Source organism: Podarcis bocagei, assembly GCF_964188305.1.
Source record: "Podarcis bocagei genome assembly, chromosome: 3".
NCBI classification, from domain to species: domain Eukaryota; kingdom Metazoa; phylum Chordata; class Lepidosauria; order Squamata; family Lacertidae; genus Podarcis; species Podarcis bocagei.
The window spans coordinates 24727239-24750431 of NC_138127.1; the positions used below are offsets into that span (position 1 = coordinate 24727239).

Here is a 23193-nt window from a genome sequence, read left to right on the forward strand (position 1 = left end):
TATGAGTAATATATTTCTTTTATTGCTCATATCTAATATTTCTCATCAATGCAATATCAGTTTGCTGCCTTTTAACCAATAGCCCCCAAGAGAGCAAGTTGATATATTTAAAAGTTTTATTATTTTACATATATGAGCAGAACATTTTACTTATTACACTAGATGAGACACGATTTAAAAAAGAGGTTCAGTCAGCTCTTTTACGCCTGAAGGCCTTTGAGGAGTTCTCTGTGTTGAGCTTCATAGAATTTGGATCCAAAATAAATTAAGCAAAAAACCACACACACCAACCCACTCACTGTACAGGCTCAATAAAACAGGAGAATATACCATAAATAATAGTTTCCCATGCACCATGAGTAAAATAAAACAAAATGAAGAAAAGACAGATTAATGACTCAGATTACAAAATGAGCTATGAGAAAATCGTTCAAGAATTCTTAATACTCCCATCAGTTTATTGTTACTGAAAAATATACGATATATGACATCTTTATTGTCATTGTCCCATGCAGAACAATGAAATTGAAAAACTACATAAAACATTCAAAAACCCCTAAAAACTCTGAAACCCCATTTTAAAATACACTATACTATAGAGACCCCTTATGCTGCATTTAGAACCAGAATTGCATTTGTGCAGAAACTGTTTCTCAGGCGGCTAGTCCTGGCCTTTATAATGCTATATCTTCTTCCAGAAGCAGAAAGAGATCATTTCCGGGGTGCGTACTATCCTGTGCTATCTCTGCCGCTTTCTTATGGCACCTGACAGCATAGATTTGATCTAAGGTGGGAAGAGTGTACCCAATTATTCTTTCTGCAGTCTTTACAACCCTGGACAGCATCGTTTTTTCCCCTGGCCGTGCAGCTCCCAAACCACACACACAGACCATAGGTTAATACACTCTCCACAGTGCAATAAAGCAACTATTTAGATATTCGTGCCAAAGAGCAACAAAGGTGTTAGGCTCAAGCCAAGTGGGGTCCAGTAACCAATAGGTTTCTGAAGTCACATTCTTATCATTCATCAAAAACACTATTATACCACTTGGCTTCCCCCAAAGACACATAGCCAGTTAAGGTTCCCCTAACCACTCCCAGCACCCTTTACAAACTAGTTCCCAGGATTCATTGGAGGAAGCCTTAGGTGTTGGCAGTGGTATAAGAGTGCTTTAAATGTATTGTGTGGATGTAGGCTATATTTATCCACCCCGAGGGAGGATAGGAGGTCACAGATATGGAGCTGAGAAGAGCCAAGGAGAGGGCAAATGTATTTATGAGATCGGGAATGTTGCAAACATGCCCAAAAGCTCAAGAAAAGGGTTCAAACATGGATTAACTTCTCCAGCTGGGCTGGCAATGTGATCCTCTCCATAGGAGGAACAGTTCAGTTTCACTTCCACTAGCACAGTACTCACAACCTTTGTGGTTTTTACAGCTAGAATTTTTTAACACATCACTTTTAAGTGTGGACTCCAAGCTTCCTATTTTTTGTTACTTGTTTACTATGTGACCGAAACAGTTGTATTTTCACCTTCAGTTCCTTTGGCTCTCCTAACCAGCTGACACATACCACAGAGAGATGAGATGTTGAAGCTTCAATCCTATTTCAACACTTGTTGAATTCACTGCCAAGCACCAGTGTAAAGTAGTCTACTCCCAAGACCATCCAAAATTCTCTTGCCAAGTTATCGAATTTCTGTAGTCTAGTGAGAACACATTTTTGTTCCTAAGTCAGTCTTTCCTATAAGTCACTCCTGCAAAGCGAGTTTCCTTTACATACTGAAAGATGCAGTGCATCATAATTTACCATTGATGATACTAAAAATCAGTAATATATCTATGACAAGGATCAAACTTTTGTAAACTGTGTTTGAAATGTTCAAGGTTTGGAGAGGATTACAGGGTATTGGTATGCGTGGGATAATGGGTACTTTTTGAGAGTAGTAGAAAAATATGGTGCTGTGATACCCTATCTATATGATGTGTGGCTATATGGAACTTGGGGTGTTTTTTAGGAACCATAGGCACTTGCTCCAGGGGACAAAGGCTCTTTGGGCTCCCTCAATCTTTTTTTTTTATGCCCCCCCCCCATTGTTGAGGCTGAATTCAGAGTCATGAGCAGAGTAATGTCTGGATGTTGTGTGACGTTGCATCGGGCTCCCTCAATGTACATTCGGAATATGGTGCCTCTGTTAGGAACCAATAGTTGCCTTTTCATAACTACTGTTCCTGGCTGACTCCCTATAACTGCAGTTACAGTCTTAGTTCCTCTGTCTGAGCCACTGCTCTCGCTGCCTTGCCTGCCTAGACTGCTTGCTTCAGAATCTGACCCCACCTAGACCTCAGCCATAGTCCTCAGCCATGTTACATGACTCTCATTTGTTTGCTTAGAACTGGACCCGCAGTTGTGGCCTGCCTTGGAGCCCAGCCAAAGCCTGGTAGAGAGTCAGACTCCTATTATTATTATTATTATTATTATTATTATTATTATTATTATTATTATTATTATCATCACGAGGATCACAGGACAGTTTACAATATAGCATGTTCCATGAGTGTTAAACTCCCATCAGAGTATTTTTGTTCTTTCATTAAGGCCAACCAAATTACTGCCAGTATTTTTACATGTGGGAAATATATAACATGCGAGAGCTAACTGACAGTAACCGTCTTTTGCGCTGTCCCCAGAGTCCTCTGGAGGAAAATCATGCCTCCATGGGGAAAACAATCTGTGGGAGATCGTGGAGGAATGCCAGATACTTTTATAAATTCCAGTCAGATAACTAATCCCCAGTTTAAAAATTGGCTGTGCTCCCCTATACCAAATAATACATGATCAGCGGGTTGCAAAAATAACCTAAAGTAGAAACTAGTATTTCAAAGATTACATATGATGTCACTTGCAAATTGCATTCCTTCCCCAACTTTTCAAATTAAGTCCCCTGGCTTGATCTTAAACTTGGGTCAGCTGACATAAATTAACTCTGCTGTCTCTCTTGCATCAATCAAAGCCAATGTAAATAAGGAGCAGCACCGCAGTGCAGAATGCTAGAAAGCCATAAAACAGCCCTGGTTATCTTTGGAATGTTTATTGAGTCACCACCTAGTCCTGTTTATGCCAGATTTCATACCATTACCTCACATGTTGTATTTTGAAAAGCTAAAATTAGCAACTGCGCATCAGGAGGATTTGTGTTCATTCCCCCAGGTCATGATCTATCTCATAGACCAGGGGTACCCAGCAAGTTGCTTCCAAGATGTTGTTGGACTACAACCCTCATCATCCGTGGCTATTGGCCATATTGACTGGGGCTAGTGGGAACTGGAGTCCAGCAACATCTGAAAGGTACCATGTTGGCTACCCCTGGCATGGACTTTATAGCCTTCTTTTCACTAAGACTTCTCTGTCATTTGGAAATAGCAATGTGCAACTTTTGTCTTGCGTCCAAAGGAACTGTTTTGTGGGTCTGCCACTTGAGTGAAGAGGAAATTATGTCCACTTGTCAAATTGAGGTTAAGAAGACACTACCCCCTCCCCATTAAATTTTAGTGAATTCTAATTACTACTGCTAATTGAATTGCTTCCTTTTGTTTCCATCTCCACTGCTGCTGCTGCAATCCTAGGTATTATTAGCTGCATCCAGTGGGACTTCTCAGTAAACATGATTAGGACTGGGCTGCAAATCCCATTGATTTCTTCTTCTAATCCCATTAATTTCCATTAATTGTGCTCACTCCATATGGATCGGCTGCAGTACAACTATACGTTTGGGGATATCAAAAATACTTGTTAAGACTTTCCTTTACCAGCGTCCAAAGCTTACAAAACAATGCCACCTCGTGGTGCTCTATTGAAATGTGTTCATTTAATGTGCAATCTTATGGAGGGTGACTTGGAAACGAGTAGCGCTGTCTTTGGTTGCGCTTACCACCAGATAACCATGCACAAGATTTAAGCATAAGAAAGATTACATTAAGCGACAACGATTTGTCATTCCTTATACCAAACTATTATTAAACTAACATTTTAAGTTGTTTACTGTGCTGTCAGAATTTCCCACTTTAAAATAGGACCCAAACTGCTGAAATCTGTATATATTTTGTTTGGGGGGGGGGAGAGAGAATTCTCAGTCAAATGTTCTTCGTTAAATTTTTGCATACACTTTAATTTTTGTTAGTATTCACAATTATAGATACATTATATCTATGTGTGTGGACAAAACACCAGTTCATAGAAGGGAACCTTCTATGCAGCTGTACACCTTGTAATCTATAAATTGAACATAGTCCACTAGCCATAAATGGCTGTGTTATTTATTACATTTACACCACACCTTTCCTTTAAGGAGCTCAAAGTTGTGGACATTGTTCTCCTCATCCTCATTTCATCCTCACAATAATCCTGTGAGGTGGGTTTAGGTTAAGCTATGCTGATGCATCATCAGAGTTTGATAAACACCCAGGTTTTGCTGCTTGCTGGGGCCTGCTCCCCAACCCCACCAAAATAAGAGGTTGACAAGTACCTGGTAGGCTACATACAATACATATATTTATGAATATGTTGCAGGCTTTGCTCCCCAGTTCAAAATAGAATCTTATTCTGAGGCTAAGGCCACGTGACTTCTGAAGCAGGCTGCAGCACTAAGAACACAAGAACATGGCAAGAGTAGGCCAGATCAGGCCAGTGGCCCATCAAGTCCATCATCCTGTTCTCACAGTGGCCAACCAGATGTCTATGGGAAAGCTGCAAGCAGAAATCAAGCACAAGAGCATTCTCCTGTCCTGTGGTTTCCAGCATAGCTGCCTCCAGCTGTGGAGGCAGAGCATAGCCATCATGCCTAGGAGCCATCGATAGCCCTCTCTAGGTAAAGGTAAAGGGACCCCTGACCATTACGTCCAGTTGTGACCAATTCTGGGGTTGCAGGGCTCATCTCGCCTTATTGGCCGAGGGAGCCGGCGTACAGCTTCCGGGTCATGTGGCCAGCATGACTAAGCCGCTTCTGGCGAACCAGAGCAGCGCACAGAAACGCTGTTTACCTTCCCGCTGGAGTGGTACCTATTTATCTACTTGAACTTTGACGTGCTTTCGAACTGCTAGGTTGGCAGGAGAAGGGACCGAGCAACGGGAGCTCACCCCGTCGCGGGGATTCAAACTGCCGAGCTTCTGATCGGCAAGTCCTAGGCTCAGTAGTTTAACCCACAGCGCCACCCGTGTCCTCTCTTTAAAAACCATCTAGGTTGGCAGTCAACCCTGTGGGAGCGAGTTCCATGGTTTAACTATGTGCTGCATGAAGGGGGGCTTTCTTTTATCTGCCCTGAATCTTGCAGCATTCAGTTCACTGGATGCCCATGGGTTCTAGTGTAATGCAAGAGGGAGAAGAACTGTTCTCTATCCGCTTTCTCAATAATTTTGTAAACTTCTATCATGTCACCACTCACTTTTTCTCTAAACTGAAAAGTCCCAAATGTTGTAACCTTTTGGTTGCCCTTTTCTGAATCTTTTCTACATCTAGGATATGGCAAAGGCAGCCAAAGTTGTTTTAAAAGTTTTTTTGAGCCACAATCTATATTAGCATATAGCAACCAGAACTGTACACAGTATTCCAAATGTGGTGGCATTATGATATTGATGGAAATAATAACACCAGTTTGTTCTACATGGAAGTTTTATCGGTGTGGTGTGGCACATTCCTTGTTTTGAATGCCTTTGGGCAGGACACATTTCATTAGCTGCTCTCCCTCATTGAGTCTACTTCCTCACAGTGGCGTAGCGTGGGTTGTCAGCACCTGGGGCAAGGCAAATAATTTGCGCCCCCTAACCCGTGGATTTGCGCCCCCTAACCCTAACCCCCAGATGTTGCGCCCGGTGCGGCCAGTCCCCCCTGCACCTCCCACGCTACGCCACTGCTTCCTCACCACTATTATAACCAGCTGCTTCTCTTCTTCCTCATCACTGCTATCACCTGCTTCTTGGCTTGCCAGGCAGACAGCCAATGAGCACGCAGACAACGGCATCTCCTTCCCACCTTCTCACCCCTCACCAATGTTTGGACCAGAGAGAGAGAGAGATGGCTAAACAAGCTGGTGGCAACAGAGAAGGAACAGGTCTGGTGGCATTCTTGTCGGTGACCCCCATGTTGGGATGTGAGCCCCCTGGCACATGCTCAGCCATGCCAACCTTTGATGCCAGCCATGAACATGTTCATATATGTTGCATGGACCCAGGAATGTTAGAAAGCGCCTCACCGGGGACTGTTTGGGATTAGAACAGGCTTCCTCAAACTTGGCCCTCCAGATGTTTTGAGACTACAATTCCCATCATCCCTGACCACTGGTCCTGCTAGCTAGGGATCATGGGGAGTTGTAGGCCAAAAACTTCTGGAGGGCCGAGTTTGAGGAAGCCTGGATTAGAACAAGTATAATATCATCTGACAGACCCGAAATGGAATCTTGAGCATAGGTTTCACAGAAATAAATACAGCAACACAGCTTTGGAGTGTGCTGCATGTGGGCCAAATAACAGATTTCAGAAAGCCTAATAGGCTGGAAACACACATAAGATTTTCCAGGGCTGGAAGTTGTATGATGGCATCATGTCACCACCCACAATCCAAGTATATGCATTTTTAAAAATATCTTAGGCTCTAGTTAAGCTGCTTATACAGGTTTTCTGCATAATTATCACTAACCAGAGTGAGAAAAACCCTGATTCCTCATTTCTTAAAGAAGTTCTAGGGTTATTTTTTAAAAAAGGCAAAATAAGCTGTATACTTCTCAGTCCAGTTATCCTCCAGCTATTTAAAGCATTTTTTTAAAAAAATATGCCCCCCATCTCTAGCACCAATAGCACCTGCAATTTAAATTCTTTATAAAATGAACAAATAAGATTTATGTCCTGCACATCAAAGCCGCCACCCCCCTTTCCAACCTGATGCCTTGATTCTCATTATTACAGCTTGTGGTGGTCAAGCTATCAAACTTGGACTGAAGCTTGAGCCACTCAAGTGGTAAGGATGTTGTTTGGGATGATGGCTTGCCCCTTGTTTTCATTACCAAGCAGGTGTTCAGAACAGGACACAAGTAACGCTGCTCAGGGGGATATTGTTCCCAGTGAGCATGTTGCAGTGACACAGCACAGGTTTACCATCAGCAGCCAGCATCGCTAGGTGCAGCCCAGTAATTTTATACAAAGTTACTGTGCCACAGTGGATTAGCCATGAAGAGGGCACGGGAACAAGACATGAGATCTCATTGTGGCCTCCCCATCCTGTTGTGCTGCAGACAATGTGTGGCTATTCTCCATACTCACCCTCTTTCTGTTATGATGCATATAAAAGCTAAGTCACAGCAAATGCTTTTAAGTGTCCTTTTCAAAGCACAAAATTATCCAAGAATACACAGGTCCTCGACCCTTGCTGTGCATCTTTGGCCAATTATCTCTAGTGAGTTCCGTCTCTCGCCACCCACATCAATACCAGAAATTGCATTCCTGTGATTTGATAGCATGCGAAACAATCCTTAGAGCATAGAAATTAGATCTTAGGATAGGGTTGCCATAGGCTCAGAATTTCCTGGACATAGGCGGTATGCAGCCCTTGTAAACAGTGTCTAGATGGAAATTGCTGGAATGTTCAAGAAAATCTGGACATATGGCGGTCCATGTTGGTAGTGTAGAGTTTGGTGATTTTCATTTAAATATAGCTCAAAAACTTATTCTTTTTTTGAGATTTCGCTCCAGAACTTTGCCCCTCCCCCCAAAGCAACTCAACAACTTTGGCCAAACTTTTGTGTCCGGATTTTTACTTTTTGAAATTTGGCAGCCCTATCTTAGAATTTAAAGTGAATACTCAATTTGCACATATTGGTTTTTTGTTAGTTTGTTTTTAAAATAGGAACAGTTATTGTCAGAAGTAACTGCAGCCCTTACACAAACTTCCTCTTTCATATCCATGGCTCTTTCTTCATGTTGTAAGAAATGTGACAACACAAAGATTTGTTTACTCCAGTTACAGATAGGTAGCCGTGTTGGTCTGCCATAGTCAAAATAAAAAAATTCCTTCCTGTAGCACCTTAAAGACCAACTAAGTTAGTGCTTGGTATAAGCTTTCGTGTGCATGCACACTGTGTATCTGAAGAAGTGTGCATGCACACGAAAGCTTATACCAAGCACTAACTTAGTTGGTCTTTAAGGTGCTACAGGAAGGAATTTTTTTATTTTGTTTACTCCAGCAACTAAACAATTTAACTCTTATTTTGCTATACTTTGCTAAAGCGCTTTCTGAAACATAAGAAGCAATATGCATTTTTAGAATTGGAAGTTTATTCAACACTAGTACTGCAATGAAAGCAAAGTATAAAAATGTTGTAACACATAACTACTGTATGTGCAAATGAACTATCAATGCCATTACATAAAACCCAAGGCATTAAATACTGTTACTTTATAGCAATGGCGTAAAGCTTAAATCTCAAAGATAATATTGTCATACTGAATAGTATCTTTACTCAGAAATGGCTGAATGAAACAAAGTGTCTTACCAGAGCTATAGTGATATTCTTCCAAAACTGTCCGGGCATTCTTAGTGAATCCTGAGTCAAATGAAATAAAATTTATACAGTCAGTCCATCTGAAATGTAATTATAGTCAAATTCTGAAGGATATGTTAACACACTGCAGTAAACACAAAAGTACTAGCATTTCGGATGTTTATCAACTGGTCTGCGAGTCTGAAAGAATTCTTTTATTCTCTTTAAGAGTGGGCTGTACTGTCTGCATCCAAACTATGCATAATTTTATTTTATACTGAATTCTGAAAACTGCAAATAAAGCACTGCTCTTAACAGAAGGCGTAAAATGTGCACCGAATAAATGTTTCAGATAATTAAAGCATTCTTGATATGTTTATTAAGCTTTTTATCATGAAAACCTTGGAAACAGTAAGACAGATGGATACGCACAGTATTAAGGAATTTTCAGTGCAGAAAACAGAACAGATATGAGAACAAGCATCTAGCTGCATATGATTCTAATACAATGCCAATGATTTGTAAGGTTTATTCTTTTATCATCACATTTTCAATGGCTGCCAAATAGCTACCAGGCCCTGTTCAAATTCTTATTACTGATGTACAAAATCCATGAACATCTCAGGACCATGTAACCTAAGGAACCATCTGCCTCTGCCTGTATAGACCCAAAAGATCACTTACATAGATCATCTCGGGTAGTTTTACTCATGGCACCACATCCTACAGAACTATCATAGGGCGGTGACCTAAAAATGCCATTTTCCACCATTGTCCCTGTGTTCTGGAATGCCCTTCCCTCTGCCATACATGAAGCATCATCCATTAGCTACCTGCTTGTAATGACATATCTTTTTGCCCATAATTTCCTGGCCTACAAGTCAACCTTTTTATTACTGAATTCCTGTTTCTACAGTACTGTTAAACTGTTTTTATGTTGTGTTTTTGTATGCCACTTAGAGATATTAAAATATGAAGCCATTTAGAAAAGCTTTTATATAAATAAATGGATTTATATTTCATAATTCCTCCAAAGTCTTCCCATAACCAGTTTCTCCTCAAAACAACCCTGTGAGATAGGTTAGACTGTGACTGGTGCAAGACACTGACTGGTCCAATGTTACCCAGTGAGCTTCATGGCTGATTCAGGATTTGAATCCTGATCTTACAGATCCTAGTCTAATTGCTCTGACCACTAAACCTTACTGGCTTATCAAAACAGAGGTTTGTGCTCAATTAAGAAAGTTCAACAGGTAGGGAGACTGAGCTGGGCCCCTTTGGTCCGCACAAACATTTACCCACCATCTGTTCTTGATTCAGACATTCTGGAGGAATTATACCAACAGCCTGGCATAATAAATAAATAAACGAGCACAATCCGTTTAGTGACCATGGACAAAAACACTGCAGTTTAAGTAGGACATATTTGTCAAAAAGAGAGCAAAAGAATTACAGCATGAAAAAAATACAGCCAAAAAAAAAATCATTTCTATTTCTAGCTAGCTTACCACTCTGTTCATCTTGGAGCTGAAAAATGCTCAATAGCACCCCTAGATATCCTTTGTTCAATTAAGCTAGCTACTCTACTATTATTTCATTCATTACTGTATTCCTCATCAGTCCAGAACTGATAAATAAGCAGAGCAAAATGACAGTTATAAATTATTTTGAAAATTTTGTTTTGTTGGAAACCATCATTTATTTTTTACACTGGAAAGGTGGGGATATAGGTTTTCTCAAATCAATCATCTCCTCTTAAATTGGGAAGCTACATTCAGCCACCTCGTGGGCACAGAAAAATGATGCTTTAAAAAGTTACACAAGCTCAGTGATGTTTATCACAGTCTGTAAACAATCCCTGAATATTGGCCATGCATGCTGAAACCTACCCTGTCCATTAAAATAAAAAAGGAAAGCATATTAGGAACATAGAAAGTTGCCTTATGCCAAGTCAGACCATAGGTCCCTCTAGTTAAATACTGTCTACACTGGCTGGTAGCAGCTCTCCAGGGTTTCAGATTAAAGGACATTCCCAACCCTGCCTGGATATGTCAGGCTGAATGCCAATCTCTCTCTCTCTCTCTCTCTCTCTCTCTCTCTCTCACACACACACACACACACACACAATTTATTAATTTTATTTCTTTGTCACCTAGCACAGGGCAGGGGGTCTCCAAGAGACTTACAATCAAGTTTAAAACCATGCAAAATGGTTAAAAACAACCACCAGAATTTAACGAATCAATGCATAAATGGGTTACCTCTAAAGGATGCACGAATTTCCAGCTCTTTTGTCTTCCCCCAAATATCTTTCATGGCTACTTTGATAACTGGCCCTTCACACATAAAAAAGAGGATTACTCACATTGTAAGGTAATTACTGTATTCTGAGAATAGGCAGAAGCATCACTGGATGAGAGCATCATGATAAATGACAACAGTCCACTTGATTATCTCAGAGGTAGTATAATTTGCCTGGTTGGTGTTTTTTTAACAGATTCTCTCCCAACCCCCAACCCCGCAACATACCCTGTTCTTGGAATTCAGGGAGGCATTTATATATTGCCAATAAACCCTTGGTGGAAATGAGCAGGGATGGGCAGTGATGAGACTCTGCCACTGATACCACAGCAGGCACAATGTTGTCATCCTCTGGGGCGCAATTTGCCCATCAGCTATGTTCCAAATAAAGAAGCTTATTTCAGTTAGAAACACAGTTGCACATATTCTGACTCTTCATGGGTCAGGAGGCACCTCTGTGTAGAGTTTAGGCTAAGCATCCTTAGTCTCCAACAGCAGCATTGCCTTCTGTATCAGGTATGGACAACTTTCATGCCCCCGAGGACCACTCTGTTCTCCAAATGGTCTGCATGCATGTCAGAAGTGTATTATGCCAGACAAAGTGGCCCCCTACTAAAGCTATTGCAGAAAGTGTTTCACTATTAGGTGTTCAAGCATAACGTCACACGTTCTGCTCCTTACAACTTGGAAAACCAACTTTCCTTGGGAGGGAAATAGTAGTAAACCTCTTTTTTACTACACATTGACTAAAAGTTGGTACGGCCGCTGTGGGTAAGGTAAACATTGCCTTCAAGGCCAGATCCAACCCACAGGCTAACAATTGACCATCCCCCACCTGCACAAAAAACAGAGTCCCTAAACATTTCTTGTTCAAGACAGTGCTATGTTATAAGAATTTAAGGTCTCAAATATGTAAACTAAATGTACAAGGCAAACACGTACATAAATACATAAACCACATGTCTGAAACAGTACAGGAAGACAGTCCTGAGACCATTTTGACTCACCCCTTCTGCGATGTTTGTATGATGTTTCTGGGGGTGGTCTGGAGTTTGAGGGTGGGCAATTTGAAAAGTCTACATAAGGGCTGGCACACCTTTGTTCTGGGTTCTCCTCCTCTCTCCTGCGTGTGGGGGGAGCACCCTGTTGCAACAGTTTAATAAAGATCAGGCTTAATAGCTACTTTGCTTCTCAATATTCTCTGGTTGGCCTCTGTTATTTTCTCCTACCGATAGGGAACCTACTTAAGGACTCTATATGGGCTCTTGGATACCCCATAAGGGAAAAAGGGCAGATTTTGTTCAGTGGGGTGGGATGGGGTGGAGCTATAACACCCATTTCTTTTCAGATGGACATAACTGAGTATGGTCTAACTATTCTTTTCTCTCTCTCACTTTGAGCACTGCTTCAAAGTAGTTGCTATTGCAATTTGGCATTTAATCAAGACAAAAATGTAGTACAATGATTTTACACATTCCTGAGATCATTTATAGAGAACAAAGTACATTCCGTTTGTCTCGGTTCACCAAGGTGTGGTGTACGTGCTAGAAATAAGTGGGTGTCAGTTTTGGTTCCTCTCAGTTTCTCAGTTTCTAATCTAAAGTCCAGTTCCTCACATTTCCACATCAGTTTGTGATTTTTGAAAGTCTTCAAGAAAATGCATTAACATTTCCCTGCAAATTTATCCTAATGCACACATTTTTGCAAACCACTTTTCCCTAATATAATGCATTTTGGTATGTTATTGCCACTAATACATGCATTTTTATGTTCAACTTGTACACACTACTTGGCTGGAGAACTGCACTGCAAAATTTGTCAAATTTATTCATTGTCATGGATCCTTTATCAATGGCTGCATTAGAAGCATTTGCAGCACCCAACCACACTCAGTGTTACTTTTGATAAATACTTGGTAAACAGGTAAGTGGAAAGCTGGATTTCTGTGATAAGTTCTCATGGGGAAAGAACCTTACAGCTGGATACTGGAATGGTGCCAAAAATACAATTACTGAATAAATCTTGGAGGAGTAACATTATCCTTTAACAAATATTTACTCATCCTGCATTTTAGAGGTGCATAAATATGTGTGAATGTGTGCATGCCTATGTTGCAGCATTATTATTATTATTACTTTTAGCGTGCTCCAAGGAAGGGATATACAAAATGAAAACCAGGTGACTTGAATGGAAGCATTTGTCCATCCATCTGGGTGTGTATTGTCCACACTGACTGGCAGGGGCTCTCCAGGATTTCAGACAAGTTTCTTTCCCACAACACTACCTGGAGATGCCAAAAACTGAACGTTGGTACTAGAAGATCTTCTTTCACCTGCTCTTTGTGCAGAGGCTCTGTCCTTTCTGGCCAGGTTAGACTTTGGTATACTGATCTTTGGTTCATTAACTCCCTGGGTTATTACTGCACTGTGCCCTATGTGGGGCTGCCTTTGAAGACAAACTTGCAAAGACCTAAACTTTCAGCAGCACTAGGGATGACTGTCCAAAGAGAAAGCAAATTTATAGAAAGGCTTATTTTTTCATATTTCAGTATTTGTGGAAGAGAGACATGCCTCTTACAGTACAATCCTAGACATGTCTTCTGATAAATGAACACGAATTCAGTGTGGCTTACTCCCAGGTAACTAGGTTTAGGATTGTAATTTAATAGACTAAACAGGAATATGCTTTAGACATATAAACACACGTGGCCTTTAAAACTTTGGGTGAAGAGTAGGGTGACCATAAACTTTAGTCGCCTTTGACTAGACATAACCGTCCAGGGGTCCTTTACCTTTTTTTACCTTATACTGTATATAAAACAAGCCTTATTTGAATGGCTGTCCAGTCTAAGTCAGGATTAAGGATAAGGAAGAGCAGGGACCTTGAAGCTGGCACTCAGCTCTCCATTTTCACTATATTTAAATTATAGCTATTTAGTTAGCATATGCAAAGTTACACAAGCATCAGTCCTCTTTTTTGGTGATGCATAAGTGCCCTTCTGCACAGCGATCAGAAGGTTGGCGGTTCGAATCCCCGCGACGGGGTGAGCTCCTGTTGCTCGGTCCCTGCTCCAACCTAGCAGTTTAAAACCACATCAAAGTGCAAGTAGATAAATAGGTACCGCTCCGGTGGAAAGGTAAACGGCGTTTCCGTGTGCTGCTCTGGTTCGCCAGAAGCGGCTTAGTCATGCTGGAAGCTGTACGCCGGCTCCCTTGGCCAATAAAGCGAGATGAGCACCGCAACCCCAGAGTCGGCCACTACTGGACCGAATGGTCAGGGGCCCCTTTACTTAAGTGCTCCTCTGCTAGCAGGGAGGAAATAATCTCCCTGGCCATAGAATCATGGTATTACAGAATAGCAGATCAGGCGGCCTTGATGCTGGTATAAAGTAATTGGAGTAATTAGAGCTATGCACTCCAAAATTGGGCAGATGTTTCCGCACTTTCAACTATAGCACATAATAACTGTTGAATAAGATACTATTCTATCCAGTAAAATTCAACAGTTATTATGTCATTTTGATACTCTGTATTGTATCTGTTATACCAGAAGGCATCTTGAGGGCAAGGTGTTGCACCTGCAACAGTCTTTTTTCTTTCTTTTTTAATAAACAATACACACTGCATTGCTATACTTATGCCACTGGAAACATCCCATATTTTATCCTGTTCATGATGAGGCTGCTTTACTCAGCCCAGAGCCCACTGAACTGGGGTTGGCCTGGAGGTGGGGGGAAGGAAATGTTTCTAAATAAATGTTTGTGTATAAGGAAGTGCCCTGTGCATATAATGCTTAAAAATAAATGCCCTACCCTAATGCTTCGAAGGGAAAGGAGTGAGGAAAGCTTGCTTGCCCAACCAGGCACTCACCCTATCCCCCCACCCTGAACAATTTCAAAGTTATTTCCTCGACTTCCCTCTGCTGATATGTCGTCGCCTTCTCCACATACGCTGCAGCTGCATGTGGGGGGGGGGGGAGCGAGCGAGCAAAGAAAAGCCACGGGGGCAACCCTGCTGCAACAGTGGCAAGCAGCCTCGCTCTGCTGCGGCCATTTTAAACATTTGGGGGGGGGGGGCGGCGGGAGGGGAGGGATAGAGGTGTTGCGTTTTGCTTTTGCAAATGACGAGCTACACCTTCTTTCTGTGTGCGTGTGTTTTAAGGGCTGGCCTCCTCCTCTGGAAAGGAGGGAGCGGAAAATAAATAAATAAATAGAGATTGAGCGAGAGAGGTGGTGTGTTGAGCGGTGCATGTCGTCTTCGGGAGGCTGGCTTTCGCTCTGAGGGAAGGCATTGACCACAGCAGCAGCAGCAGTAGCAACACGGGAGGGGCGGCTCGACCCGGTCGCTGCCGTCCATTCTTTCTCGCCGCCCCCGCCTTCGGGTGCCAGGCAGCGGAGAAGAAAGGGCAGCCGGCGTGGCTGCCGCCTTTCTCTCTCGCGGGGGCAAGCTTCGCTGACGCCGGACACCCCATAAGGGGAGGCAGCGGGAGAGAGACAGAGAGAGAGGAAAAGGGGCCGCCGCCGCCTCTGGTCTACCGGCGTCTGGCTCTCTCCTCCCCGCCCCCCCCGCCCGCCATTGCAATAGGCGGTTGGCCGGTGAGGGGCATTGGAAGTCCCTTTCTCTCCTCCCCCCTCCGGCATCCCGTCGCCGAGCGTGCGCCGAGTGGGCCTCAGCCGCGGCGGAAGAGGCAGGCCGAAGCGGGAGGAACAAGGCCTAGTGCCGTGGCTGCGCCTCTGAGGCGCCGGCGCCTGGGTACGAGAGGCAGCTGCTGCTCCCCGGGGGCGCGATGGTGTGAGGAAAGGGCTGGCCGAGCGAAAATGGCCGGCGGTGCTGGCGGCGGTGTCGGGGGCGGAGGAGGAGTGGGCCGCAGCAGCGTCGGGGGCTCCAGACACAGCCTCTTCCTGGAGGGTGAGTTGGGTTTGTTGTTTTATTATGGCAAGCGCCGGGAAGGGGGGAAGCCCACCCAGGGTGGGCAGCCTAAGGACACCGCTTGCTTCCGAGTAGACGTGGTAAAAGAGAGGCTGGAGGTTCAGAAGGGAGTCGGCAGGTTTCCTCCCGCCCCGTTTGGGTGTGTGTATGGCGGGGGGGGGGATATTTCCCATGCAGTTTCGAGGGCTTTCAAAGGGGAGTGTGTGTGTGTGTGTGTGTGTGGCGATGGGTGACTGGCAAAGGTGAATGTTTAGGGAGAAGCTCAAGCGGGTTTTACTTTTTTGTGTATGGCTGTTCGCTGTGGTCAGTTGCTAAGGGCAGTGGCCTGTTTTTCATCCTTCCACCTCATCTCTTTTTCTCCCCCCCCCCCCCGCTTCTTCGTATTTTCTATTTTAAAGGAAATTAGAAATGTCATATTGAATATACTGGGAAGGAAGAACAGGTGGGTTGGTGGGAATCCTAACGTGGGAATATTGCCATGTAAGGTTTCTCTTTTTCTTTTCTTTCTCTCTTTCTCTGTTTTCATACCTGCTTCACTTGGAAAGGTAAGGGAATGACTTACCATATATATAGCATGATCCTATACATATTGCTTGGGCCCACTGTGTTACTTCTAGCAAAGTGTAGATAGGGTTTTTAGACTTAATTAGTCCTATTTGTAAAAAGGTAGCTTTTGCAGCACTAAATGTATGAAGTACAGCAAAAAGTTTGCAAAGTACTCATATAATTCGTTCTAATATTATTCTGTTTCTCTTTAGGGTACAGAGAGTTTAATGAATTGTGCAAGCATGATAGCTTTGCATCCTGTTTCCCCACAGTGATAATGCAACATGCTGTCTTCTAAAAAATACTTTATCTGGGAGATAGATTTCAAAGAATAGTTCCTCTCCTGTTATGCCTATTTTTAAATGGTAGTATACATTTATACATCACATAATTAGAGAGATAATATATGTGATAATCCTGTCAAACATATTATTTTTAGTGTTTTGTTCCATAAATCAAATAGTACTGATGCTTCAAATTGAGAGATGGAGAATTATGAGTACAAGTTCATATGCTTTCTTTCATATTGATCTGTTAACGGAAACACTAATTTATTATAATGTACAAAGAGCAAAATCAATGACTAGAAAGGAATGTGAAGAATCTCTCCGATACAGTTCTTTGGATGGGCGATGTAGCAGTGCAGTGTCAGAAAATGACACTGCACAATTGATGCAAGCTGAAAGAAAAGGTTTAAGCTTGATCCACAAATGCAACTATCTACACTAGTGGGTGCTCAATATAGAAATGAGTTTTACATGCATAGGAGCCTTTATTCACGTTGCCACTCACAAGAATGGTTGCATGTGTGAATTGAGTCTACTGCTGCCTGTTAAGAGTTGTGTGTTCCAAGTGAATGAAGGCTGCTTACATTTAATATTGCCAATATCTGCAGAAGCTGATTTATTATCAGGACAAAGAAACTGACTAGTTTCTGCTACCCTGCCACAGTAAGTTGCAGTACTGCTGTTTACACATTTGCAATCCCATTTAATAGGTCAGGCTTCCACTCTTGCAACTGTGAATCAAGCTTAAACCTCTCTTAGCCAGCATCTGTAGTCTCCGCAAATTGGTTTGCTTGGTCACACCAGCCTGCTGCTTAAATTGGCAAGATGATGAGGGTGTTGTTGTGATTCTCAAAAAAGTAATCCAGTTTGCTATTCCAGGCCGTATTCTTATGGGGGCATTGTATTGCAGAGTCTTGGTAGGTGTTGTGAGGAATATTGTGGGGGCAGTGATTTTCTCCTCAGTGAGATATTTCCTTTCCACATGAAAATCTGAAAGCGGACATATGTTGTCCCTGTTTAGATGTAATGTTCTCCATCTGATCACTATGGTCCATCTAATCAGGCTAAGACTGAGTGTTGTGGCAGGAGTCTTTCCTCCCTCTGGTCATTCCTTAACCCAAAACTTTCTGGGGTTTGTTAAACCACACTTATCCCCTTACATCTAAATCAGGAAATAGAGGTTGAAGTGATGACTATAATTCTGGCTTGCTAACCAGAATCAAGCCATGACTTGCAGTTCTTTGAGAAAGGTTTATTGGACTAATATTTTTAAAGTCTTGACTGGGTCAGTAACAAGGATACTGAGTGCCAAGAACAGTTCAGAGTATGCCAGCATGGAACATATGCAGAGAAAGCCAGCTGTTGCAGATGTGCTCTTATTGGTGATGGTGGTTAAGAACTATGACAACAAAAACAATAGTCTGGAATGTATGATAGGTGATTACTATTTAGATTACAAATTTATTTTATTAGTAATCTCATATATATGGGGTATGACAGGCTTCTAGGTATTGCATTTATACACTATATTTCATTCAGTTCCAGTTAAATGAAATAGTGATTATTTTCAGTCGTGTGCTGAAGGTAGGTAAACAAAATCAAAGCATAAAATAATTACCTTAAATAAACACAAAATAGAAAAGCAAGGTCTGTCCCTTGCTACTAAAATTTGACTATGTCAGGTGGCCACAGCAGGAGTTGCAAATGAAGGAAGTGCTTGGTCTGGTAGTTAGTGTTTTCTTTCACAAGAAAGGGCATGTTGGTATTCTTAAGCCCGATTAACAGTATTTTAAGCTTCTACATCTATATAGTTTTAGGAGATGGCATAGGTCTCAACTTGCACAGTTTTTCAGGCTATGAATACATTTTAGACTTAATTGAACAGCGCACACAATCATGTTATGGGAACATAGTGGCATGAACAAATTTTGACGATGATATGCGATGGTCCCTATCAAAGTGGCTGGTCCATCCAGTATCAAGAATGTTAGGCATGTTTAAATAAAAAATTCCTTCCAGTAGCACCTTAAAGACCAACTAAGTTAGTTCTTGGTATGAGCTTTCGTGTGCATGCACACTTCTTCAGATACACTGAAACAGAAGTTGCCAGATCCTTCTATATAGTGAGAAGGTGGGGAGGGGTATTACTCAGAAGGGTGGTGGGAATTGGAGATTGGCAGGTAGCTGAGATGAGCCTGTTGACGACTCTTAACGACTGTAATAGGTCCTACAGGAAAAGGCAAGGGGTGAGAAGGTGAGAAATGGCTTAGTCATGTATAATGAGATAAGAATCCAGTGTCTTTGTTAAGACCAGGTCTCTCCATGGTTTTAAGTTTGGTAATGAGTGTCCTTCAATCTCCCAGGACATTCTATACAAGATCTCAAAGTACAGTGGTACCCCGCAAGACGAATGCCTCGCTAAACGAAAAACCCGCAAGACGAAAGGGTTTTCCGATTTTTAGAGGCTTCGCAAGACGAATTTCCCTATGGGCTTGCTTCGCAAGACGAAAGCCCATAGGGAAATCTCCCAGACCTGTCCTGAAGGCTTGTGGTGGGAGGTCCGGGAACAGAGGAGAAGGCGCGCAGCGCTTCTCCTCTGTTCCCGGACCTGTTTTGAAGATTTGCGGTGGGAGGAAGGTTTTCCTCCCCACCGCCAACATTCAGAAGGCTGTTCTGAAGGCTGGCGGTGGGAAGAAAAGCCCTTCTCCCCCGCCAGCCTTCAGAAGAGTTCCCGGAGGGCTGCCTAGGCTGCGGATAGCAGCATGCTGCCCCGCGCAAGGGGCGCTCTTAAGCAGAGCGCCCCTCGCGCGGGGCAGACATTCGCAGCTTGGGGAGCCCTGCAGGACTTCCCCGCAGGGCTCTCCAAGCTGCGGATAGCAGCCTGCTGCCCCGCACGAGGGGCGCTCTTTAGCAGAGCGCCCTTCGCGAGGGGCAGACACCTGCAGCTTGGGGAGCCCTGCAGGACTTCCCCGCAGGGCTCTCCAAGCTGCGGATAGCAGCCTGCTGCCCCGCACGAGGGGCGCTCTTTAGCAGAGCGCCCCTCGCGCGGGGCAGACATCTGCAGCTTGGGGAGCCCTGCAGGACTTCCCCGCAGGGCTCTCCAAGCTGCAGATAGCAGCCTGCTGCGCCTATCCGCAGCTTGCAGAGCCCTGCGGGGAAGTCCTGCAGGGCTCCCCAAGCTGTGAATGTCTGCCCCGCGCGAGGGGCGCTCTGCTAAAGAGCGCCCCTCGTGCGGGGCAGCAGGCTGCTATCCGCAGCTTGGAGAGCCCTGCGGGGAACTCCTGCAGGGCTCCCCAAGCTGCGAATGTCTGCCCCGCGCGAGGGGCGCTCTGCTAAAGAGCGCCCCTCGTGCGGGGCAGCAGGCTGCTATCCGCAGCTTGGAGAGCCCTGCGGGGAAGTCCTGCAGGGCTCCCCAAGCTGCAGATGTCTGCCCCGCGCGAAGGGCGCTCTGCTAAAGAGCGCCCCTCGTGCGGGGCAGCAGGCTGCTATCCGCAGCTTGGAGAGCCCTGCGGGGAAGTCCTGCAGGGCACCCCAAGCTGCAGATGTCTGCCTCGCACCGGGCAGCAGGCTGCTATCCGCAGCCTAGGCAGCCCTCCGGGAACTCTTCTGAAGGCTGGCGGCGGGACAAGGGCTTTTCTTCCCACCGCCAGCCTTCAGAAGGCTGTTCTGAAGGCTGGCGGTGGGGAGAAAAGTCCTTCTTCCCCCGCCAGCCTTCAGAAGAGGTCTGGGGACAGACTGTCCCTGGACCTGGTCTGAAGGCGGTCTCCATAGGAACGCATTAATTGATTTTCAATGCATTCCTACGGGAAACCGTGCTTCGCAAGACAAAAAACTCGCAAGAAGAAAAAACTTGCGGAACGAATTAATTTCGTCTTGCGAGGCACCACTGTAGCTGTTTTACTACAAAGGAATTTCAGAAATAGACTGGAAAGAGAAGCTGCTGAATTGCAACTCATACCAAGAACTAACTTAGTTGGTCTTTAAGGTGCTACTGGAAGGAATTTTTTTATTTTGACTATGGCAGACCAACACGGCTACCTATCTGCAACTGGAGGCATGTTTAATCCCTTCTTGCTATTGTTTCCAATGAATGGTGTTCATTTCCAATAGGAATGAACAAAAATGAGGATTTGAGGCATCAGGATTTTGTCATAATTTTTTTTTGTATAGAATAACTAAATAGAGTAAATGTATTTCTATATAATTCCCACAGCAAGCAAGCAATAACTTCTAGTGAGAATGAAACCATTTCTGTAGCAATTTCCTATCTTTTACTTTACTGAGCTGCTCCTGTTTATTTATTAATGTTTGCATTCTTTAATGACTTCTGTTGATTTCAAAAATTCAGTAGCTTTAAAGCATCACTGCACTTCTGAGTCTGTAAGGAACTTTTGGTCATGGGGCACAGGATTCTGGGAAACCCTACATGTAATCAATTTATAAAACCAAGTTCCAAATGTTCTTTGGTACTTTATGCCCAAGAAACGAAACATAGGATGGGGCTATGTAGATTGAAGCAGGTTCGCTTCTTTGTAGTCAGCATCACCAGGAGCAGGGAGCTAGTTTAGGAGCCCACTCTCATGATCTCTGAAAGCATCCCTTTTACTTCCTCTCAGAAACGTGAGCCAGTGTGGTGTAGTGGTTAAGAGCGGTAGATTCGTAATCTGGGGAACTGGGTTCGCATCTCTGCTCCTCCACATGCAGCTGCTGGGTGACCTTGGGCCAGTCACACTTCTCTGAAGTCTCTCAGCCCCATTCACCTCACAGTGTTTGTTGTGGGGGAGGAAGGGAAAGGAGAATGTTAGCCGCTTTGAGACTCCTTCGGGTAGTGATAAAGCGGGATATGAAATCCAAACTCCTCTTCTCTTCTTCTTCTTCATTCTTATCAGGAAAACTAAAAGGCTACATTTGGTTTGTGGTTTTGGGGCAGGGGAAGATGCCCAGTACTCCTCTATATAAGCTTTAAAAAGGCTGCCTGGATTTGACCAAAGGCTCTGCTAGGCCCACACCCTATTCTCTGCAGTGGCCAACCAAATTCCTATGGCAAGGCCACAACTAGAACATAGTCCTCCTCCGCTCATGATTCCCATCAGTGTGTTCAGAAGCATGCTGCCTCTGATACTAGAGATAGTACAGTGCTATCATGACTAGTAATCATTGGTAGTCTTATTCTCCTGACTTTGGATGGCCTTGTACTTCTGACAGTGTCACTAGTCATGAATAATTTCCATTCTGAGGGCAGTTCAGGTGAAGGAACTATTTCCCCCTTATTCCCCTGCCTTTGCCATCAACCTAACAATATCTGAAACATATTTTCTGAGCTAGGTAAGTGGACGTGTGCTTTCCTCTTTAGCGCCTGGAGAGAATGCTCACTGTGGGTAAACACAGGGCATGACTACATTTTGAAAAGCAGGTCTGCCATAGGTAACAAACTTAATGATGGATGAGATCATACTTCATAATATGTAAAAGGAAAGATTTTTGTTGGTAGGATGAGTGGATCTTATATCTAAAAGAAAATGCAGTGTGTGCTTCACATCCCCCACCCCCCACTTTTTTATTCTCTGTGCTTGTAATGTCTTCCCTAGCAACCATTTCACATTTTGGAAAACTGCCTCCCACTTTGAAAACCATGGCTTTATTAGCATTCTCTGCAGTTTGTTGTACAGCAGTATTAATACATTTTGGACTAAAAACTGTTTATAGACAGACTTCCAAGGAGGCAAACAATTTCTAATATTTTCCCCTTAGATATATTCATTTCAGACTTAAGTGAATAAAAGGATTCCATTAGCACTTGCTCTGGTTTCAGTTTTGCCGCTCCTGCTGATTTTTTATCCCAGCTAGGACACTGAATGGCAAAGAAATGAAATGGGCTCACTGTGGGGCAGGGTAGCTAAGAAAAAACACATCTGACAGTGTTCTCTCCACCCTCTGTGTTGTTTAGTAATAAGGACATCAGCAGTTAGAGAACAAGGTGGAAGCCAGTTTCCAATTTACATAAGATGATGTACTGAAGCATGACTAGGAGTTAAATATGACAGAGCGACCTCCCCCTCCAATTCTAAGCAGTTTCCTGCAAAGTCTCTCTTCTCAGTAGTGAAATCTTCTGCTTTAGGATACTGTGTATTCTAGTACTGTATACTCAGGGCCAGCATACCTGAAAGAGCACCTCCCCCCTTCTGTCCCGTGTTTCTGCATTGGCTCATCATTTAATCTCATGTTTCTACTTCCTGCAGTTTTATTAGGTCTTTTTATTTTGAGCCACTGGCTACCTAGTTCAAATTTCTTCTAGCCACCTGCTATTTTTATGTTTTGTGAGGTTTTTTCAGAGCTCCCGTTTTTGCCTCCCTTCTGATTCTCTCACCCAGTGGTGGGTAGCCTGTGGCCTTGCATCATATGTCATGTGCCCACTGGGATGCTGTGTACCCATTGTTGCTCAATGAACCACCTCTCTGAGAACCACTTCCTCTTCCGCATAAAGTGTATGCTTGGGAAAGGTGTCTACGGATGGGAGGGATTTGAATCAGCTTATATTTGAAGATGAATTTGCGCTTTCTGAAATAATAAGCAAACAAAAACACAACCATCATTTGAAATGT

The 23193-nt window shown here is 43.5% G+C and overlaps 1 protein-coding gene and 1 long non-coding RNA gene across 4 annotated transcripts in view; one reads left to right on the top strand and one right to left on the bottom strand.

The window, feature by feature from the left end:
* Window positions 1–23193, top strand: part of SENP6 (SUMO specific peptidase 6) — a 73880-nt gene that overhangs the window by 6760 nt on the left and 43927 nt on the right. For 2 of the 3 annotated variants that reach the window (XM_081187335.1, XM_081187336.1), the window contains exon 1: window positions 14921–15737. The exons of the other annotated variant lie outside the window; for it this stretch is intronic. In XM_081187335.1, the coding sequence (XP_081043461.1) occupies window positions 15647–15737 (91 nt within the window). In that variant the 5' untranslated portion in view covers window positions 14921–15646. Of the gene's footprint in view, window positions 1–14920; window positions 15738–23193 lie in introns of those variants that run through there. 3 annotated transcript variants of the gene reach the window in all.
* LOC308583450 lies at window positions 496–13814 on the bottom strand. Its single transcript, XR_014006228.1, has 4 exons — window positions 11838–13814; window positions 10791–10865; window positions 8542–8592; window positions 496–784 (listed from the first exon to the last, which is right to left on the bottom strand). It is a non-coding gene; the product is annotated as an uncharacterized lncRNA (long non-coding RNA).